The 19,658-nt window shown below is 45.1% G+C and overlaps 1 protein-coding gene and 1 long non-coding RNA gene across 3 annotated transcripts in view; one reads left to right on the forward strand and one right to left on the reverse strand.

The window, feature by feature from the left end:
* The window catches only part of OLFM4 (olfactomedin 4), a 51,600-nt gene that overhangs the window by 16,331 nt on the left and 15,611 nt on the right, over positions 1 to 19,658 (forward strand). For both annotated transcript variants that reach the window (XM_083448735.1, XM_083448736.1), the window contains exons 2-3: positions 14,480 to 14,673; positions 17,355 to 17,507. In XM_083448735.1, the coding sequence (XP_083304861.1) occupies positions 14,480 to 14,673; positions 17,355 to 17,507 (347 nt within the window). The remainder of the gene's footprint in view (positions 1 to 14,479; positions 14,674 to 17,354; positions 17,508 to 19,658) is intronic.
* Positions 1,393 to 7,880, reverse strand: LOC310681270. Its single transcript, XR_014513190.1, has 2 exons — positions 3,143 to 7,880; positions 1,393 to 2,373 (listed from the first exon to the last, which is right to left on the reverse strand). It is a non-coding gene; the product is annotated as an uncharacterized lncRNA (long non-coding RNA).

The raw sequence follows: 19,658 nt of genomic DNA on the forward strand, positions 1-19,658 counted from the left end.
AGTGAGGAAACGGTCATCAGGAAAGTTAAACGCGCGCGCGCGCCAAGTTCAAATGTACAGGAGGGAGGCACAGTGGGCAGCCCGGGAAGAGAGCCAGGTCCTAAAGCCCGCAGAAGAGAGCGGGAGGAGTCAGGGGGGTCGTCATCGTCAGCCTCAGAGGAATCCAGGGAGACAGGGGCCCCGGAGGGCAACAGGACCCAGAGGAGAAAGAAGAGGTGGAGTAAAGCTAGAGTCTTAAACTGGTGTACAGGGGGCGGGGACTCAGAGGGAGCTTCGCCGGTCTAAAGTTTAGACGTAGGGATGGAGCGCTGCGGCGTGGAAATGGAAACTGTACTTCAATAAAGACTTTTGTACATAAATACCAGCCAGCGTTGGTCCTCTGTGAGCTGGGACCAGGAGCCAGCCCTGACACATAGAATCATAGAATCATAGAGTTGGAAGAGACCACAAGGGCCATCGAGTCCAACCCCCTGCCAAGCAGGAAACACCATCAGAGCACTCCTGACATATGGTTGTCAAGCCTCTGCTTAAAGACCTCCAAAGAAGGAGACTCCACCACACTCCTTGGCAGCAAATTCCACTGTCGAACAGCTCTTACTGTCAGGAAGTTCTTCCTAATGTTTAGGTGGAATCTTCTTTCTTGTAGTTTGCATCCATTGCTCCGTGTCCGCTTCTCTGGAGCAGCAGAAAACAACCTTTCTCCCTCCTCTATGTGACATCCTTTTATATATTTGAACATGGCTATCATATCCCCCCTTAACCTCCTCTTCTCCAGGCTAAACATGCCCAGCTCCCTTAGCCGTTCCTCATAAGGCATCGTTTCCAGGCCTTTGACCATTTTGGTTGCCCTCCTCTGGACACGTTCCAGTTTGGGGCCACCCAGCACGCAGAGGCAGAGGAACCCCAGACTTTGGGAAATGGGGCAGCCTGGCTGGTAGTGAACCAGGGCAACAGCCAGGCGGGAGCAAGAGCGAAAGTCCTCGGCTCGGACACCCCAAAGCAAGCATAGTGCTGAAGGTGGTCCTAGAACTCCCGAATGGCCACGTGGTGGAGGAATCGGCCTTGGTTGATTCCGGAGCTTCGGCGTCAATTTTTAGCAAGGAGTTTGCAGCGCAGCACCAACTGAACCTGAGGCCTTTGGATTTTCCTCTGCAAGTCACTACAATTGATGGGAGAGAACTGTTGGGAGGTGAAGTGACCCATGAAACACCTCCCATGAGGATGCGAGTGTCTACCCACTCCGAGGTCATCGCCTTTCACGTGGCCACATTGGCAATATAGACAGTCGGACAGGTTCCAACATGGCGCCGAGGTAAGACACGCTTACCGGTGCTCTTCGGATTGCTTTTAATCTTCTTTTAATTCTTTATATTTTATCTTAACTGACCTATATTTTTATCTTAACTGACCCAGTCAGTCCTTGAAGCATTTTATAATTGCTGCAGCTACATGCTATGGAAACTTTCTGAGAGATTTGGCCCTGCTCCAGATTGCTGCAGACTGCTCCTTGTTTCTCTCATATCAGCGGGTCGGCCTCGGCTGCTAAAAGAGAAGAGAACACCATTATCCTAATTGGAGAGAGGACTCAGTGGTCTTAACTATTTTATTTGTGTGTTAAATGTTATGTTATTTTAAGAATCGTATAATCCTTGGCCTGAGGAAAGTATGGGTCAGAACAAACGCTTGAGAGACTTTGACGAGCCCCTATCATCCCCTAAACCAAAACTATCAAGGTTGATGCCACACCGGAATAGAAGAGGGAGTGACAATGCTGAGCATTGCTTTGCGGTGGAAACCCAAAATCGCTTCCAACCTCTAATTGATTTGGAAGCCACGCCAACTTCGACGACTTGGGATTTTTTAAAAGTAAAGCCTGTAAAGGAGAATACGAAAGAAAAACTCTCAACACAGGATGACGGTTTAACACCTGATATGGGGGAGTTCCCCAGTTGTGAGCAGTTACACTTAGTAATTAAGACCCTTCACTGTATCTTCAAAAGGCTGGATGAGGTATCTTCACAATTATCCAATATCCTGCTGAAAGTCGAAAAACTTGAATCAATAACACAATCTTCAGTTCGTGAGGTCAAAAACTTATTGCCTCACCCCAATTCAGATAAAAGAAAGGAGACTAAAATTAAATATATCTTAAATTCACAATTGAATAATCAGATATTAACTCTGCAACCCAAGAAAAGTTGCCTTTCTGTCAGGTTGGAAATAGGAAGATGGTCATTGCTAGAAGGGGCTAAAGACTGTTTAAGCAAACTTTTAAAAATTAAGAAACATCAGATTGACCTTTATGCGGTGATGCCCCTGTTCCGACAGACCAACTTCTTGAAGGTGATACTTGCGTTCCACTCTGAAAAGATACTGTCAGAGCTGGCTCCTGGTCCCAGCTCACAGAGGACCAACGCTAGCCGGTAGTAATGTAACAAAGTCTTTATTGAAGTATAGTTTCCATTTCCAAGCCTCAGCGCCCCAGCTCTACGTCTAGGGTCTAGACCGGCGAAGCTCCGTCTGAATCTCCGCCCCCTGTACACCAGTTTAAGACTCTAGCCTTACTCCACCTCTTCCGTCTCTCCTCTCTCCTCTGGGTCCTGCTACCCCCCGTGGTTCCTTCCTTCCTGGACTCTTCCGACGCAGACGTTGACCCCCCTGAGTCCTCCTTCTCTCTTCGGCGGGCTTTAGGACCTGGCTCCCTATCCGGACTGCCAACAGTGCCGCCCTCCTGTACATTTGAACTTGGCGCGCGCGCGCAGCCTTCAACCTTCCTCTTGACCGTTTCCTCGCTCCCCGACGGAGGCGTGGTCAATCCTCCCTCATGTTCTCCCACTGGCAGCGCGCTGCCTGATCCCGATGCCTGGGACTCCTCCCCCCTACTGCGCTCTGGTGTGGACGCTGGTCCGGATTTCCAACTGCTGTTCTCTGAGTCCCCTCTGGCCCCTTCTTCCTGGGGTGTCCCCCTAGGCACCCCCCTTGCCCTGACCATGGGAGCCCCTTTCTGTGAATCATCCGATTCACTGGAAAGACTCAGAGACCTCGGACCGTTGTCATCGCTGACATTTCCTTCGGACTCCTCCCCCTCGCTCTCCATTTCCTCCCTTTCCTGTGCCTCTGCTCCTGAACCCCTGACAGATACCATCTATTATTGTAAGGCGGAAAACGCTTTTGTCCATGGCCGATATCGTAGCAACGAGGGTTTTTGCAGATAGCAAGATCAAACCCCTTCTAAATAGGTGTCCTGGCGGAGAGGACATTAGGACAAGAGACTCTGCCTTACTTCAAAATACTGCCAGGCCCCACTGCGATGATTCTGCAGCGTGCCATTCTCAACCAATCTTGATACCCTCTCAAACAGCCATATATGAGGACGGAAACCTACAGACTACCCTTGATGAAAGGGAACTTATTGATTCGTTCAGAGCCCTCCCTCCGAAAGAACATTAGGTGATGATGCAAAGATTTGACACGCTAAAATCGCAGCTTTTGCAAGTCCAACACAGAGGGGAAGATACTAATGATGCTTCAAACAACCCCACTTGGGTTCACCGGATAGAAGTGGTCGACCTTCTTCAGCTCAGCCCCACTTTGAAAACAAAAACTATCTTGCAAGACTCAAATCTTCAAGTTGTTTCTGCCCCCAGTGCTATTCCACGAGACGACCAGGCTCTGCCATCCTCATTTAACCTTCATCTACATCCACCGGCCAACACACCTAAGGACGAAACTCTGATCTCCCTGCCTGATTCAAATCCTTCTTTAACTCACTCATCTATGCCAGAGCTAGAATCTTCTCCAGTTTCAACCAGTTATAGAAGTAGTCCACAAGTGATGCCCCTGAGAGAGTCTTCTATAATTACCGCCCCCGTGATGTCCCTTCAACTACCTTCTTTAAAGGAAAATGTGAATGTCACACTTCGGGACCCGTCGTCGGAAACGATTGAAGACCCGATGGGACGCATCAATAAAATCATCCTAATGCCTGATGATAAATCTGCTAGAGAGTCTCCTCCGACGGACTTAATTTCTCCCTCTCTGGGTATTTCTCTGTCAAGTTGTACAAAGAATTTCGAAATGAAGAGACATCCTGTTCAGAGATCTACTTCTAGTAGATCATCCCAGGTGTTCCAACAGTCGAACCAAATTGTTAAAAATTTTAATTTGGAGGGTTCCTCACAGTTACCATCTTCCCAATGTAAAATAACTGATTTTTTTGTTACATCTTCCGTCTCTCCCAGAGAGTCTGCCCCTTCTTCGATTTGACTGTTAAAAGAACAACATAGAAGTCCCCAGCTAGCAGTCCTAAGTTGGAATATTGCTGGCTGGAAAAGGAAAAGATTAGATCCCGAATTTATGTCCTATATAAACTCTTTTCAGATAATCCTTTTGCAAGAAACATGGGAAGAAGATAAAATAGATATAAATGGCTTTGAACTGATATCACTTCCAGCTAGTCCCTCCCAAAAAGGTGGCTGGTCCAGAGGTGGTCTTGCAATCGCCATATCGCTTAAAATGAGCGCTAAACTCTCGCTAGTTCAGACTTTTCCTCCTTTTGCCTTTACAGGTCTGATTTCAAGCGGAAAATTCTCCCTATTAATCACCAATGTTTATCTTCCTCCAGGTGGTCTTATATCGGACCTCCATTATAGATGGGATTCTTTGGAAGATCATTTATTGGCATGTTATGTTATGTACCCTAATATTCCATCGATAATGGGTGGTGACTTTAATGCACGTACAGCCGCCAATTGGGATGGGATTATCAAGGCCAAGTGGTGGGTACCTCCCCCCTATCCAAAATCTGATTTAATCTCTTTTACATCAAGAAGATCTAAGGACATCAGCGTGAATGAGGCGGGAGTCCTTCTTTATCAATTGGCCATTCGTATGAATTTGAACATTTTGAATGGCAATTGTCCTCCGGATGTGCCAGGTGAATTCACTCATTTGGGCACAACATCAAATAGTGTCCTAGACTACCTTCTAGTTTCAGAAGACCTATTCTCAAACTTCTTTTACTTTAAAGTAGACAATGTACAGCTCAGTGACCACCTACCTCTAGCGGCCAAGCTAATAATTGACTGGCACCCGGTTAGCGATTCACATCCAATTCATGTAGGTTTAAATGCCGCAGCTCAAGTAAGAAGCATTAAATGGTCTATGAAACAGGCCCCAAAATACGCAGAATTCTTCCAGAGGAATATCTCCGAACCCCTTATTGTTTCAGTGGCGGAGTTGTCTGAACCAAATAGGATATTGGAGTGGTTCTCTCACCTCTCTGCAGATTTAACTAGCTTCTTTACGATGCCGACTCACCTGGTTAACCGAGATCAACCCAGGTGCGGTGCATCTTGGTTTGATTCCAAATGTAAGCAAGCTAGACTCTCTCTCTGTTGTATCTACAACAGATATAAATCCTCTGGAGCTGAAACTCTTCCCCCAGAGTACTTGCAGGCCAAAATTGCTTACAAACAGGCACAGAAGTCAGCCAAGCATGAATGGCAGCTAAGACGTTGGCAAGAACTGATTGCTGCCTCTAAGCTTCGCAGCTCTCGTGGTTTTTGGAATTTAATCAACAAAAGATCGAGGAAATACCCATTGATGGTTATACCAGCCCCGACATGGGAACAATTTCTAAGAAAATATTTCTCCCAGACAGTTATCTCTAACACTCATTCTGATACTCTTTCATGTCACTTGCCCATATGGCCAGATACTGACCCGGAGGAAATAGTTGATTTACTTGCTAAACTGAAAACTGGTAAAGCCCCAGGGCCCGATCTGATCCCGGCGGAAGCTATTAAACAACACCCAGCATGGTGGGCCAAAATTCTTGCAAAAATCTTTGATGCAATTAATGCCACGGGCCAGATACCTAGATCATGGAAGGAGTCCATCATAATTCCTATATATAAAAAAGGACCACCAGAGGACCCAGGAAACTATCGTAATATCAGTCTATTATCAATCATCGGAAAAATCTATACTCGCTTCCTGCTAACCAGACTAACCAAATGGGCCGAAGATTCCAATCTGATAGGCCATGAACAGGCCGGGTTTAGACCAAATAGTGCTACTATTGACCATGCAATAATTCTATATCATTTGGCGCGGAAGTATTCTTCCCCCACTCATGGTCTTCTATGTGCCGCTTTTATAGACCTGAAGGCGGCTTTTGACAGTATCTCTAGAGAGCTGCTATGGGGAAAATTGGCAAAGTGGGGCATAGATAAAAGGCTGTTGTGGCTTATGATCAAATTACATGAAGGGACGGCCGCTAGGGTGAGGTTAACACCTGAGGGCGATCTCACAAACTCTGTGCCAATAAATAGGGGGGTATGACAAGGGTGCATCCTTGCCCCCTATCTCTTTAACCTCTATATTAGTGACATGAGAACTCCCCTAGTTGAGGCCCAAACCACCATTCATGCACCCAGGCTTGCAGACTATCGCTGCCCCTTACTATTGTACGCTGACGATGCGGTGATCCTCTCATATTCAAGAATCGGTTTGAGGAGGGCCTTTAAGATCTTCGCGTTATATTGCCAAACAAATTTACTTACTATTAACCATTCCAAATCTAAAGTCCTAATTTTTTCCAGGAGTCGTAAATTGTATAGGTGGGAACTCGAGGGGAAGCCAATTGAACAAGTCTACAAATTTCAATATCTAGGAATTTACTTCCAGCATAATATGGGATGGAAAGCGCATATCACATATTTACAAAATAAGGGCAAAGCCCTTATCTACGCTCTATTACGCTTTTTCTTTACAGAGGGGGCTATGCATGTTCCATCTGCCTTAAAAGTTTATAGTGCAAAAGTGGTTGCAACTATGGCCTATGCGGTCCCTTTATGGGGCGCTTTTGTAAACCTCATGCCTCTGGTGACATTGCAAAATCTTTTTCTCAGACGCCTTTTGAAGTTACCCTCCTGTGTAAGCAACTCGGCTATTCGCTTAGAACTTAAGACCCCCTCCTTAGAGATCCGGATGTGGAGACATGTCTTTAATTACTGGCTGTCCCTTTGGCATAAATTGCCCAATTACCATCTTATTCAGTGCCTTTGGAGAGATGAATTTACCAGCCCATGGGCAACAAAAATCCATTCCAAACTATTGTCTTATGGAATCTCTCCTTCCGATATACTAAATTTAGATCTAATTACAGCAAAAAAGGTCATCAAACAAAGATTGGAGGAGGTTGATTTGCAACAAAATCTTACTACAGGCGGAGGTACATGTTCCCCAATAAATCAGGGCATTACATTTATGTCCCAGATACCTCGATATCTGTCTACCTTATCGGTTGCGTCGCATAGATTCGCTTTTGTTAGAGCCAGATTTAATGTGTTCCCCTCAAACGTGTTGAGCAATAGATTTTCTAACGGTAAAACCTCTGTTTTATGCACATGTGACAACAAATCAATAGAATCCCTTTATCATATCTTGTTTAATTGTCCTTTATATTTTGTTCCCTGATCAAGGATTCTGAGTTCAATCATTTCGGAAACTGTTGCTAAACCACCTGAATCTTGCCTATCTACTCCAGGACATTGACTCTTATAGAACATTACAGGTTGCCAGATTCCTGAATTCAGTTCTTTCATATAAAAGACTTCATGGACTGCATGACTATTAAAAATCTAGTAAACTTTATCCACCATCCTTATACTCAAGGCCACAATATGGTATATCTAGAGATGGTACGTAACGTGAAGGAGATTACGCATTGAAATATTTTAGTTGATATTTTAGAATGTAAAATGCTACTTTATTTATGATTGGTTTTACCTTGTGGGCTTATTTTACCTTGTGGGCTTTATTTTACCTTATTTATGATTGGTTTTACCTTGTGGGCTTATAGCCGAATAAAGTATCTGAATCTGGCCACGTTGGCAGGCCGGCCTATCATACTGGGCATGAGCTGGTTGGCCTTGCACGATCCGGTGGTTTCCTGGCATCAACGGTCCCTGACGTTCGGTTTGACCCACTGCATGGAGAACTGCCTGGGCCTAGAGCAACCTCAACAAACGGAGGCCAGGATGGCAGCAGCATGCAAAGCAGGGACGACTGAAATTCCTCCGTATTATCGGGACCTACAGGAGGTGTTCAGCGAGAAGGAAACTGAATAAATCGGAGCAAAACTACACTATCTACGACAAGGAATTGCTTGCGATTGTGGCTGCATTCAAACAATGGTGCCATTTCCCGATTGGGGCGAGGCACCAAATTTTGGTGTGCACCGACCCCAAGAACTGGCGTACGGCGCGGGTGTTGTGCCAGAGACAGATACGATGGGCGGAGTTCTTTGCCAACTTTAACTTTAAGATCCAATATGTGCCAGGAGAGCAGAATGCGAGGGCGGATGCGCTGTCACGGAAACCAGAGTATCTGGTGGAAGAAGGGCCTCCGGTTGCTAGACTGATGTTCCCCGAGAACCAGTGGATGTGTGTGGGGGGCGTTGGTCAAGGACGACGAACTGATGCAGCTGCTCAGAGACAATGACTTTGCGAGGCAAAAGATCGGGGAGTTAAGGGAAAAGAGGGGTGCCGAGGGTGGTTTCGAAGTGAAAGGGGGGCTCCTGTACTATCGAGGGGCCTTGTATGTTCCAGGCGAAAATCTTAGGGCCAGAGTTCTCAAACAACTCCACGACAGCTGCACGGCAGGGCATTTTGGGCAACACAAGACTATGCTACTGATCACCCGGGAATTTTGGTGGCCCAAAGTGAGAGAGGATGTAAGAGAATATGTGCGAGGGTGTGACACATGCCAGAGGGCCAAAGGGGAGAGGGCGGCACCAGCAGGTTTGCTGGAACCTTTACCCACACCAGGAAAGCCATGGGAAGTGGTGGCGGTGGATTTTATCACTGACCTGCCTAAGTCTAAGGATAAGACTGCTATCATGGTGGTGGTGGATCTCCTAACCAAAATGTGCCATTTCGTGGCCTGCTCGCATGCCGTGACGGCGGAAGAAACCGCCAAGCTGTTTGTAGAGCATGTGTTTAGGTTGCATGGGGTACCTGCTCGGGTGGTTTCGGATAGGGGGACTCAATTCACCTCACGTTTTTGGCGCAAGCTCATGGGTTTGTTGCAGGTGGAGGTGAGTTTCACAACGGCGAGGCACCCTGAGGCCAATGGGCAAGTGGAGAGAGCGAATGCTGTTTTGCAACAGTATTTGCGGTGTTATGTCAGTCAAAGGCAGAACGATTGGGTAGACAAACTAGCCCTGGCAGAGTTTGCTTACAATAACGCGGAGAATGTATCCACAGGGATGACTCCGTTCTTTGCCAATCACGGGCGTCACCCCCTGGCCTTTCCGGGAAGGGGGGAGGAGTTGTGGAGTGTGCCTGCAGCAGAACAGTTTGTAGAGGAGATGGAGGCGATCCACCTGCAGATTCAGTTGAACTTGGAAAGGGCTAAGGAGATCTACAAGAGGGAGCCGACAAGCATCGGCTGCCGGGGGAGGTCATCCGGGTTGGGGACAAGGTGTGGTTGTCCACACAAGGGTTGCCTTGGAAAGGAGGCTGCAAGAAGCTCAAGCCCAGGAGGGTGAGGCCTTTTGAGGTAATCCAGCAAGTCAACCCGGTAGCATTTAAATTAAGGTTGCCGGAGAGCATGAGGATCCATCCGGTGTTTCACAGGTCACTGCTGTCCCCCTACAGGGAGGGGGGAAGGAGGCAGGGTAGTGGGGAGGGAGAACTCCTACCACCCGAAATGGAGGAAAGGGAGCAGTGCAACGAGGTGACAGAAATACTGGATTCTCGCTGGAGTGGGGAACAGTTAGAGTATCTGGTGGCGTGGGAAGGGGCCCCGAGTTCAGAGAATACTTGGGTCCCGGAAAGCTGTATCACTGATGAGGGCCTAGTGGAGGAGTTCCACAATTTCTTCCCTGACAAACCCAAACCCTGGGGTAGGTTTTTTCAACAGGTGTTCGGGACGATGGATGATGAAGAGAAGTTCGAGGGATTCCTACCATCTGACGAGGAGGAAGAAGAAGAAGAAAGCGTCTATTGGGGAACACAAGGAACTGCAGGTTTGAGGGAGGATTGGAGGGAGGTTTTCGAAGATACGGATGAGGAGGAGGGGAGTTTTCCAGGTCCCCCCCCCCGCCACCCTGGAGAAGGAAGAAATGGGGACGATCGAGTCTCCCGAACGGGAGGGGGCCTTTGAGGAGGGGGTGGATGTCAGGGAATTGGAAATGGCCAAAGAGCCGAGGGGGGGAGAGGCAATTACAGAGAGCCTAAATTGCTCATCAGCAGTTTCTCATCCAACTCAGAGGAGGAAATAGGGAGGGGGGAGCCAGTGCCAGGCACTAACCACTCACAGAACAGAGGAAGTAGGAGGCGTGCACTGAGGAAATGGTCCTGCTGGGGGAGGAGTAAAAAAGATTGCCAGTCGATTCATCTGACTGAGCAAGAGATGGATGTGCTTTTTGAACCCTTGTAACTGCTTTGAACTTTTGGCAATAAATCTTCAGTACAGAAATGGCTGTGTGCCTGGAGCGTTATCCCAGCTAGCTTTGGCAGCACAAAATCCTCACAGCGGTGCATGGGCATAGTCAGGGGGTCAAGTAAGTAAAACAAATAAGTAAATAAAAATAGCTAACTGATGAATTGTGTCACAGATAACTCGGTTCTGCCCCCCCCCCCCCATAAAGCCAGCCTGCCTAAAATAAATCCTGGCTATGCCCATGCGAACATTATATATAATATTAGAAAATAACAGAGAGGACCCTTCCACATCATAGGGCTTATATTCAGATGTAACATAACTTTGACATATTGTTACCACAACCAAGTCCAAATGCTCCCAGAGCCAATAAAGAGACAGTGGACGGAAAAATAAAAAGAGTTTATTCATAGCCGCAGCAATAAGTCTTGGTAGGATACAGTATTTCCCAAAAGACCAAGTGTAAAGCAAAGGATGCACAGAGCATCTATACAATTGTAGAAAAGACATGATTTCCTGCATCACCATTGGCAAGGAACATACATGCACAAAGCATGCCTAAGTAAGGTATTCTTCTACTTGACTGCAGAACAGTTGCTTCCTGTATCTGGAGCTCAGGCCAGGCCAGGTGTAACTGGTCTTGTAGTTGCAACTGTGGAAATGTCTTGTGGTTGTGATTTTGGGAATGAGTTTATGCAAACTCAGCACTCAGCAGGCTGAGGTCAGCTGTGTACATGGCGTGCAAACCTCAGAGTTATGGCACCTCTGAGTTATGGCTCTGAGGCTGGATCTATACAGATAAAAATACAGTAATTGACGAGTGTATCTGAGTCCTGAGTTCTGGCCCCTCGGAGTTATGGCACTCAGGTATCAGAAATAGATGCTGTGGAAGCAGAATGTGACAGAGAACGTGAGCATGGATGTGCATGCAGTTTTGACCCTGTGGGATTTAGGTTTGATGAAGGCCTAAGCTACTGAAGGTAATGGGAATGGGGCCCTTTATATGTCCAGCTGTCCTTTGTCAACAACAAATTGTCGCTGTTTTAATATTTTTTTTAGGGGGCGGCCCAAGAGAGTGGGGCCCTAAGCTACAGCTTGTTTAGCTTATACATAAATCCGGCCCGGCTCATGGGTCCTGACATCTGTCCCTAGGTCATGGCATCCAGCTGGGTCCCAAATCATGGCATCTAGCTATTAGTATGATGTGATCCATAAAACACAGACATAGCATGATAATCCAGCCTGCCTTAGTCCATCAGAAACTCTCATAAAAGTTAGGAAAAGGAGGAGCTACTTTTGATGTGTACTGAAAAGGATTTAATGTTGTGGTTTCCTCTGTGGTTTGAGGGGTAGACTGGGCAGGGTGGGCCTTCAGCATCCAAAGAGTTTTCTCGCAGTAAATGTTAAACTCCACTGGGATTTTGAGGAATGATCAAAGTTTTCAGCCTGAGAGCCAGAATCCTTCCTGGGCAACTTTCCAGAATGAGCCCCACAGCTGCTAACATTGGGCAGTTCAGGACACCTGTCTGCAACTTCCTTCCTTCAACATTGGCATTCATTATTATACCTGGATGTTATCCACAGAGTTGTTTGCCACATTGCTTTCCAGTTCCAGTATTTTATCCCACACAACCAGTGCTATTTTTCAGGAAAAAAAGGTGCCAGAACTCAACACCTCCCTTGTTCTCTTATAATGGCAATGGTGCTCAGCTGGGAAGGGCCAGAACTGAGTTCCAGTGAGTTCTAGCTGGATAAAAGCCCTGTGCACGACATGCATTGATAGATAGATGATATAGATAGATGATAGATAGATAGATATAGATAGATAGATAGATAAAGATAGAAGTAATTAGAGGCTGCGATAAGCTTTGCCTATATTGATTGATAATTCCTTGTTCTACTGATCTTAGCAAAAGGGTGAAGCTGATTTGCTTGAGAAAAGAAACATTTTGCAACAGATTGGGCAAGGAGGTACCCTGTCAAATTCCTCACATCATGTTCTTTTGCTTCTATGAGAGAGAAGTTAATGTGTCCTCTGTCTTTTGGCCTTATTTCAAAATATTTTAGGGCTGGGTGAGGAGAACTTGCATAATTTTCCAGGAAGCATTTTTCAGTCCTCAGTGTTGAATAAAAGAGAACATTGCAATAAAATGCAAATATTGACTTAATATATTGACTTATGTTCCTGTTCACCGTGCTATGCCGGAAAAAAAGATGTTGCTCGCCATTCCAATTTCTGACTGGTGTGAGAATCCAGGGGTTCCATGCTCTTACACAGGGTTCAGTGTCCTTGCAGTGAGGGACAGTGGAGACTGTGGTGGGGGCTCACAGCATTAACTCCCCAAAAGGTCTCGCTTCTGCCACGGTCACAGACTTGGATTCCAGCAGAAATCGAGTGTGGCTCCCCATCTCTGGCTTCTATCTTCAGCCTGCTTCCAACTCTCACATACAACTTAGACGGCTCACTGGGTGACCTTGAGCCAGTCATCATCTCTTAGCCTAATTTACAGTACAGGGTTCCAGTGAGGATGAATTGGGGGGGAGGAGAACCATGGACACCAACCTTGAGATCCTTGGAAGATAAAGGTGGTATATAAATGTAATAAATAAAATAAAAATGAATTAAAGTAATGACTTGAGGATGTTCCCCATGAATAAAAATCTTGAAGGATCTATTTTGCAATCATGGACAATCAAAGTTTTCTTCCTTGTTAAAAAGCATTCTTACCGTACTTTTCTGTGTATAAGACTAGGTTTTTTTTTACTAAAAAATAATTTAAAAAGGCGGGTAGTCTTATACACAGGGGCACACATGTTTTCTGGTACTCCGGAGGGCAGGACCCAAACCAGTGGATTCAAATTACATGAAAATAAATTCTTATAAGCATCAGGAAGTATTTTCTGATGGTGAGAGCTGTTTGACGGTGGGACAGACTCCCTTGGGAGGTTGTACATAACCTTGGAGGTTTTTAAGCAGAGGTTGGATGGCTGTCTGTCCGGGATGCTTTAGCTGTGATTCCTGCACCGCAGGGGGTTGGGCTAGAGGACCCTTGGAATCATTTCCAACTCTAATAGTCTATGAATCGTAACAAATGAAATAGGCTGATTTTGTGGGGGAGTTTTTATTAAACAATATAATATTTTTTATATTTTATATTTTTTTAGAAGTAGTATTTAACTGATTGGGAGTGCAACATCTGCACAGGTTGAAGGAGGACATATAGACACTGTGATCTGTTTGGGGGCTCTTTGTGTATGAATCTACAATTCATCAAACAAAGGTAGAGGCAGAAAGGAAATCTCTAAGCTGGGGCGAGAGAAATGTAGGGGAAATCCCCCAGGCATGCAAAATAGGTATTGCTAGTTGTGATGTATTTCTCTTTCAAAGAATGCCTTTACCTTGTAAGACATTCAAGGTGAGCATAATTGTTTGCAGTTGCATAATCTGCCTTCATGGGTGTGCTTTGTTGATTGCTGCTCTTGGTTCATCACATTTTCTCCAGAAATAGGGGTGGATGTTGTGATATATGAAATTATTTGTTTGACAGAGTTTGCATTTCCACAGTGGAGCAGGCGATTGATCCATATTGCCTATTTAGGGTTTAATTAGGGTTCAATGTGCTTGAAGGGGATACATGGTTGATAAATGGCACAGGCCTGTAGATCAACCCTGCCTGTCCACTGTATGTCCACCAAAATCTCCTGTTTGCTAGTAAAACTGAATTACTGTGTAGCAAAATGATTCATGTCTAAAATGTGTGCCACCAACATGAAAAGTTTGGAAAGCTCTTGATTAAGCCACAGGCATAGAGAAAACTGCCCAGCTCAGCTTAGCCCAAGTCATCACTTCCCACCTTAGGAGGAAATGGTAAATGGTATTTCTGTCTTCTGTAATCACTCTGATAAGATGTTGGCCGTAACAGAAGGGGTTTTGCAAGAACTATTGCGGACAAACAATGAAATAAATGTTCTTGTTCAGTTGCTGGTGGTATTGTGACTCACACTTCTGATTTTGTCATCCAACCAGTTGCACAAATTCCTTCTAAGCGCAAGCCCCCTGAAGGGAAATCCCCAGACCACACTATAAAGAGACTTCCCTCTCCATGCTTCATCAGATGTGTCCAAGCTGGGGAGATGAAGTCTATCAGTGCAGCTGGGCTGCTGTTTCTTCTGCAATGTGCAGTTGCAGCAAATGTCACTGCACCAAGGCCAACAACTGGGGTAAGAGATGTCTCTTTATTATTTATCATTAACTCCATATATTGTAGTTCTTTTCCTTCTGGCATAATCATCACAATATTATTCAGGTTAAATTGGGCGAGAGTGTTCAAAAGCAGCTGATTCCCAACTAAGTTCTGTGGTAGGTTTTCCAAAAAGCATCCCCCAAAAGATAGGGGAGGTCAGGAGGGAAGCAAAGGGTGGGGGGTTATTTTATATTTGTGTTGCTGTTGGTGTTTATATTATACCATCACAGTATACAGGAGGACAGGACCCTGCCCCAAAGGCCTTACAATTTAGAACTCACCACAGAGCAGACAACACAGTAAGAAGAGGGGAAAGGGAGGCAGGGATGAATTAGGCTTTATTTCAGTGACACCAAATTTATAGCCAGTAGAACAGCATGTCCTTCAACATTTCCCTGATGAAAATAGGGATGTCCCATTCCATAATGATCATTTCCCTATTTATTTACATATCTTACTGGGTTGCCCCAGCTACTCTGGGCAGCTTCCAACTTATATAAAAACAAAAAAAGATTAAACATTAAAGGATTGCCTTCAGGTGGCTCAGGGGTCAGATAACTCCATACCCTCCAACATTTCTCCAATGAAAATAGGGACATCCTAAGGAAATGGAGGACATTCCAGGATCAAATCAGAAATGGGAATGGCTCCTCTAAATCAAGGATGTCCCTGGAAAATAGAGACACTTGGAGTGTCTGGAACAGGTTTTATGAATCATCTTACTAAAATTATTATTGTTATTATTATTATTATTAAATATACTAAATATAAATTATGTAAGAACTATCTACTTGGTCACAAAAAATAGCAAGCAAGACCATAAAATTTGAATTGGTTGGAAATAAATCTGTTGCAAACCCTTACAGGAAGGCGGGGTGGCTGGGAGAGAAATCCTAGGTTCTTTCATGCTATCTAATCTCATCCAGGGAAGGTTCCCAGCATTCCAAACAACTGTGACCAAGAAACAGAATGCAGGGTGAGCAGTTTAGAAACATAAGAGTTGCACCTGCAATTTTGGACAAGGTTGCAGAGGCACCTGGTCCACCCCTGACCCTTGATGACCCTTCAACCACAGGCTTAGCTTCAAAAAGTCATTGAGTGAAAAGTAGCTGCCGGTGAGCCAGGCTTTCTCTGTTGAGACTTCTGTAGGTTTCACCAGGCAGAGGAAGCTGGAGAAGAATGCAGAGCTGCTGTTGACTTTCTCTGTCTGTTGTTGTTCTATGCCTGCCTTGTCTCTTCTTTAGCAGAGGAGGCACAATTTGCTTTTAGGGAACTTGCCTGCTCTCTCTGCAGGTGTTGCAGGAGCCTACATGTGCCTCATCTCACTGAGGGATGGGAAGATCCAAGGGCATGGTACTTCTCCATATTCAGTTTCCATTCAAAAGAGGGATCACTGGAACCTTACAATATTATATCATACTTGAGCTTATGTATAAATGTTAGCATAACTGGAGGTAGACAGCTTTAGCGCTCAAACAAAGCAAGTTCCTGTGTCCCACATTAGATATCCAGCAAGGCATCTCTGCATCTCCAGATACTGTTTGTATTTACGGGAACCGCGCCCCCCTCTGCCTAAACCCACCTCAGCACGTTCTGTGTCTTTTCTCAGTCTCTCTTGCTCCCCAATTCAGAACTTCAACTTGGGTTATTTGCTGTGTACACGTTACCAGCTTGTTGTGCGGCTAAGTTATTCTTTTTCTCAATTCAGACCAAATCTGGTTTGGGGGAAAACCTGTCAAAAGGTAGTAATCCATATTGCAGGATGCTAACAATGCTTGTACACAGTAGGAGTGCACTGCATGCAAGGCATTCCAAGATGCTTTGGAATGCATCACCCTTGGCTGCAGGGAGGTATTTTTCCTACCTCCTTCTTCGTCTTAAAACAATCTTTTAAGAGTTATCTGCCACTGAGGGGCATAATCTGAATCTTCCAGACTCTGGCCAGCTATTACCTTTAGGTGAATAGGAAAACCCACAAGAATATTCTCAACAGTCAGAGCCTGGCCTCTGTGTGGCGAGGAGCACAAAGCAGCCCAGGGCCTGGTGGCAGCAGAACAAGGCCTTTTGTCCCCATTTTTAAGTGGAGGAGGCTCCAAAGAGTCCAGTTGTTCTGGAGGAGAAAGCAATATATATTTACAGTTCCAAGCACTGACAAATTAGGGGACAGTATTGGGAGCAGGACAAGGGACTATAGTCCCTTCAGTTATTCTTTTTTCCATTTTTTATTTTAAAAGAATCCTCCAGTTTCTGGAGTGAGAGTGAGGAGTGGAATTTGCCACCAGCTTCTCAGAGCCTAGAGGCCATGTTCAGTGTGAGGGAACAGGGAGTTGGGCCAGGTTTTGCTTTTTCATGTCAAACAACAGCACAACAACAGCAATGGTGGTGTGGTAATTATAGAATTATGAGTACGGTACTTTGGGGAATTACTGATGTACTGTAAATATCTAGCCTCTTTTCTTCACTTTGAACTTGCTTGAGCACACAACATGAAGAGGGAAAAGGAGTGCTCAACAGGTATGACACCCACTAAATAGATTTTGTTTCTTATCAATGACCAATGAAGTCAAACAGGCCAGTTGTTCTCTCAGGCTTTTACGCTTTTGTGTCAATAATTGTATAACATTCATGTTATTTCCCCCAACCCCAATTTTCTTGCAGCCATTTGCTAATGTGACTGGTTCTGTGGATGACCACAAAGTTTGCCGATGTTCCGTGTTCTTACCAGACACCACATTCCCTGTGCAGAGGATGGAGAGCCTTGAGATCTTAGCCCAACAGCTCTCAAATAAATTTGAGAGTGAGCTTTCAAAAGTAAGTTACTTTAAAAAATAAATAAAAGTATACACCTCTGTAGTCAGCACATATAGTTTCTGGTTTTTTTAAAACTAAGTTGAGAGAGAGAGGGAGGGAGAAATCAGCTCCCATTTGTTTCACAGGGTCTGTGCAGAATAATTTCTCAGTAGATAGTGCACAGTGACGTTACACAACCTTCTATATTTTTCTGGTCTAATTGGCAACTGCAGGCTTTAATCTGTTTGATTAAGCACCTAAGACTTTGACTCCTGCAGTTTAATCAGATAATCTTAATCAGTTAGCCTGTGAATTAAGGGACCACTTGATCATTGCTGTTATAATTCTGGTGTGTTATTGGCAGTGTTGCTATTATCATTTTATTTCTTATGCCACACCCTCGCATAAGAGCTCTGGGTGACTGATAGGTCACCCTGTTCCAAGGACAGGTGCAGCTAGCAAACCAGTCAAAGCTGAGCCTAGCCACTCAGGCCACATGAGCACCTACAGCTTGGAAGCACCCCCAGACTACAAACCTGTTCTTTTAGGGGGAGTGGCACCCCATGTGGAACATGACATTCACCTATTTCTTGGAACTGGAACCATTTATCACCAGACTCTCTGTCTTATCAGAATTCAACCTCAGTTTACTGGCCGTCATCCAACCCATCCCAGTGTTCAGGCATCATTCCAGCACTTGCACAGCCCTTTCTGATTTGGATAGTATGAAGAGAAAGAGTTGACTTTCATCAGCATGCTGGTGGTAACATGCTTCAAATATCCAGATGAGGACATCCAATGGATTAAAATAGATGTTGACTAGCATGGGAGACAAAATAGAACTTGCCATGGGGTTGAACAGAAGTCAGAAACACAAAGGAAAAGATTAAAAATGCCCTTTCCTTCAAAGAACGAGAGTTAGCTTTGTCACATTGCATTGTAACCTATACTTCCTTTAACTTTCAAAAAGGCACATGTCCTGAGGTTCTGTGCAGGCGTAATTAATAAAATCAGAGGTTAAAAAGCAGCCAGTTAATCAAGTGAAATGTTTTCCTTGGTTGAGAGCCCCACATTAAGCATATTGCTTAACATACTGGGGTTGGGGGGTGTCTGTGGATACAGAATCTACTGATTAGCCACGCTTTTACTGTAACGGCAAGGGAAGCTCCTGTTATTATTGTGGCAGGTAGTTATGGGCGAAAGCAAGGTGGATCTTCTCACACAAAAGAAGGGTGATAATAGCCTGATACTCCTCCTTTCTGTATGAAAATATTGCAAGACCTGAAGGTGGGGGATTCAACAGCTCCCTCTGCCTTGTGAAGCTGCACAACAGTGGGTTGTTTTCATGTGGTCATGAGGCTGTCTAATTAAAGCAAAGCTGCTTAGCCTTTTGCTGTTTTGTGGTTTGCTATAGGAATTCTGCTGCCTTTCCCTTGCAACATTCATTAAAATCCCCACAAATAAGCCCCAACATCTGTAATTTCGAGGATGTGGGGGTGGTTGAGGTTTGTTTGGGGGTGGAAATACCTCATGCAGCCAAGAACCAGCATTTGACATTGGCTGCTTGATGAAAAATATGCAGGGTTTCAATTAGGTGTCCAGGAGAAATTATTTGACTGCTCCAGGAACCAGACGTCGTAACAAATGAAGTGCCCTTGAATTAATCAGGAGGAAAGACAGAACACTAAATTATAAATTCTGGCCATAAATATTAATAAACTTTCTAACAGTATAATCAGGAAGAGATAAGAAGTTTAAGCATAAAAAAAAAAATCTACAACAGGGAGGTGGTGGAGACAGAGACAGTTCTCTGGGAACATTTGTTTTTTGCTTAAACAATTTTCTTTAAAGTAATAGGAATTATGACACACCTGCCCAGGGTGAGGCTTACATATGTTCATCTCTGTCCTCTTGTTGACGAATGTCCCTGTCTGCAGAGAAGAGAGGATCCTGGCCCAGGAAGGAGTTGTGTTGGCTGAATGGGAACCATGAAGAGCCAGGGCAAGGAAACACCAACTGATAGTGGACGATCTGGCCCTAGATGCCAAGAATCTCCATAAATTTGTCTAATCCATGTAGGTGCCATCATGCCTCTTGTGTGAGTGAATCCCACAGTATATATATGCAGCATAGCACCATCTACTAGGGGCAGAGGTGTCTTCAGCCCCCTCA

The sequence above is a fragment of the Podarcis tiliguerta genome (genome assembly GCF_965153285.1).
Source record: "Podarcis tiliguerta genome assembly, chromosome: 7".
Lineage (NCBI taxonomy): Eukaryota > Metazoa > Chordata > Lepidosauria > Squamata > Lacertidae > Podarcis > Podarcis tiliguerta.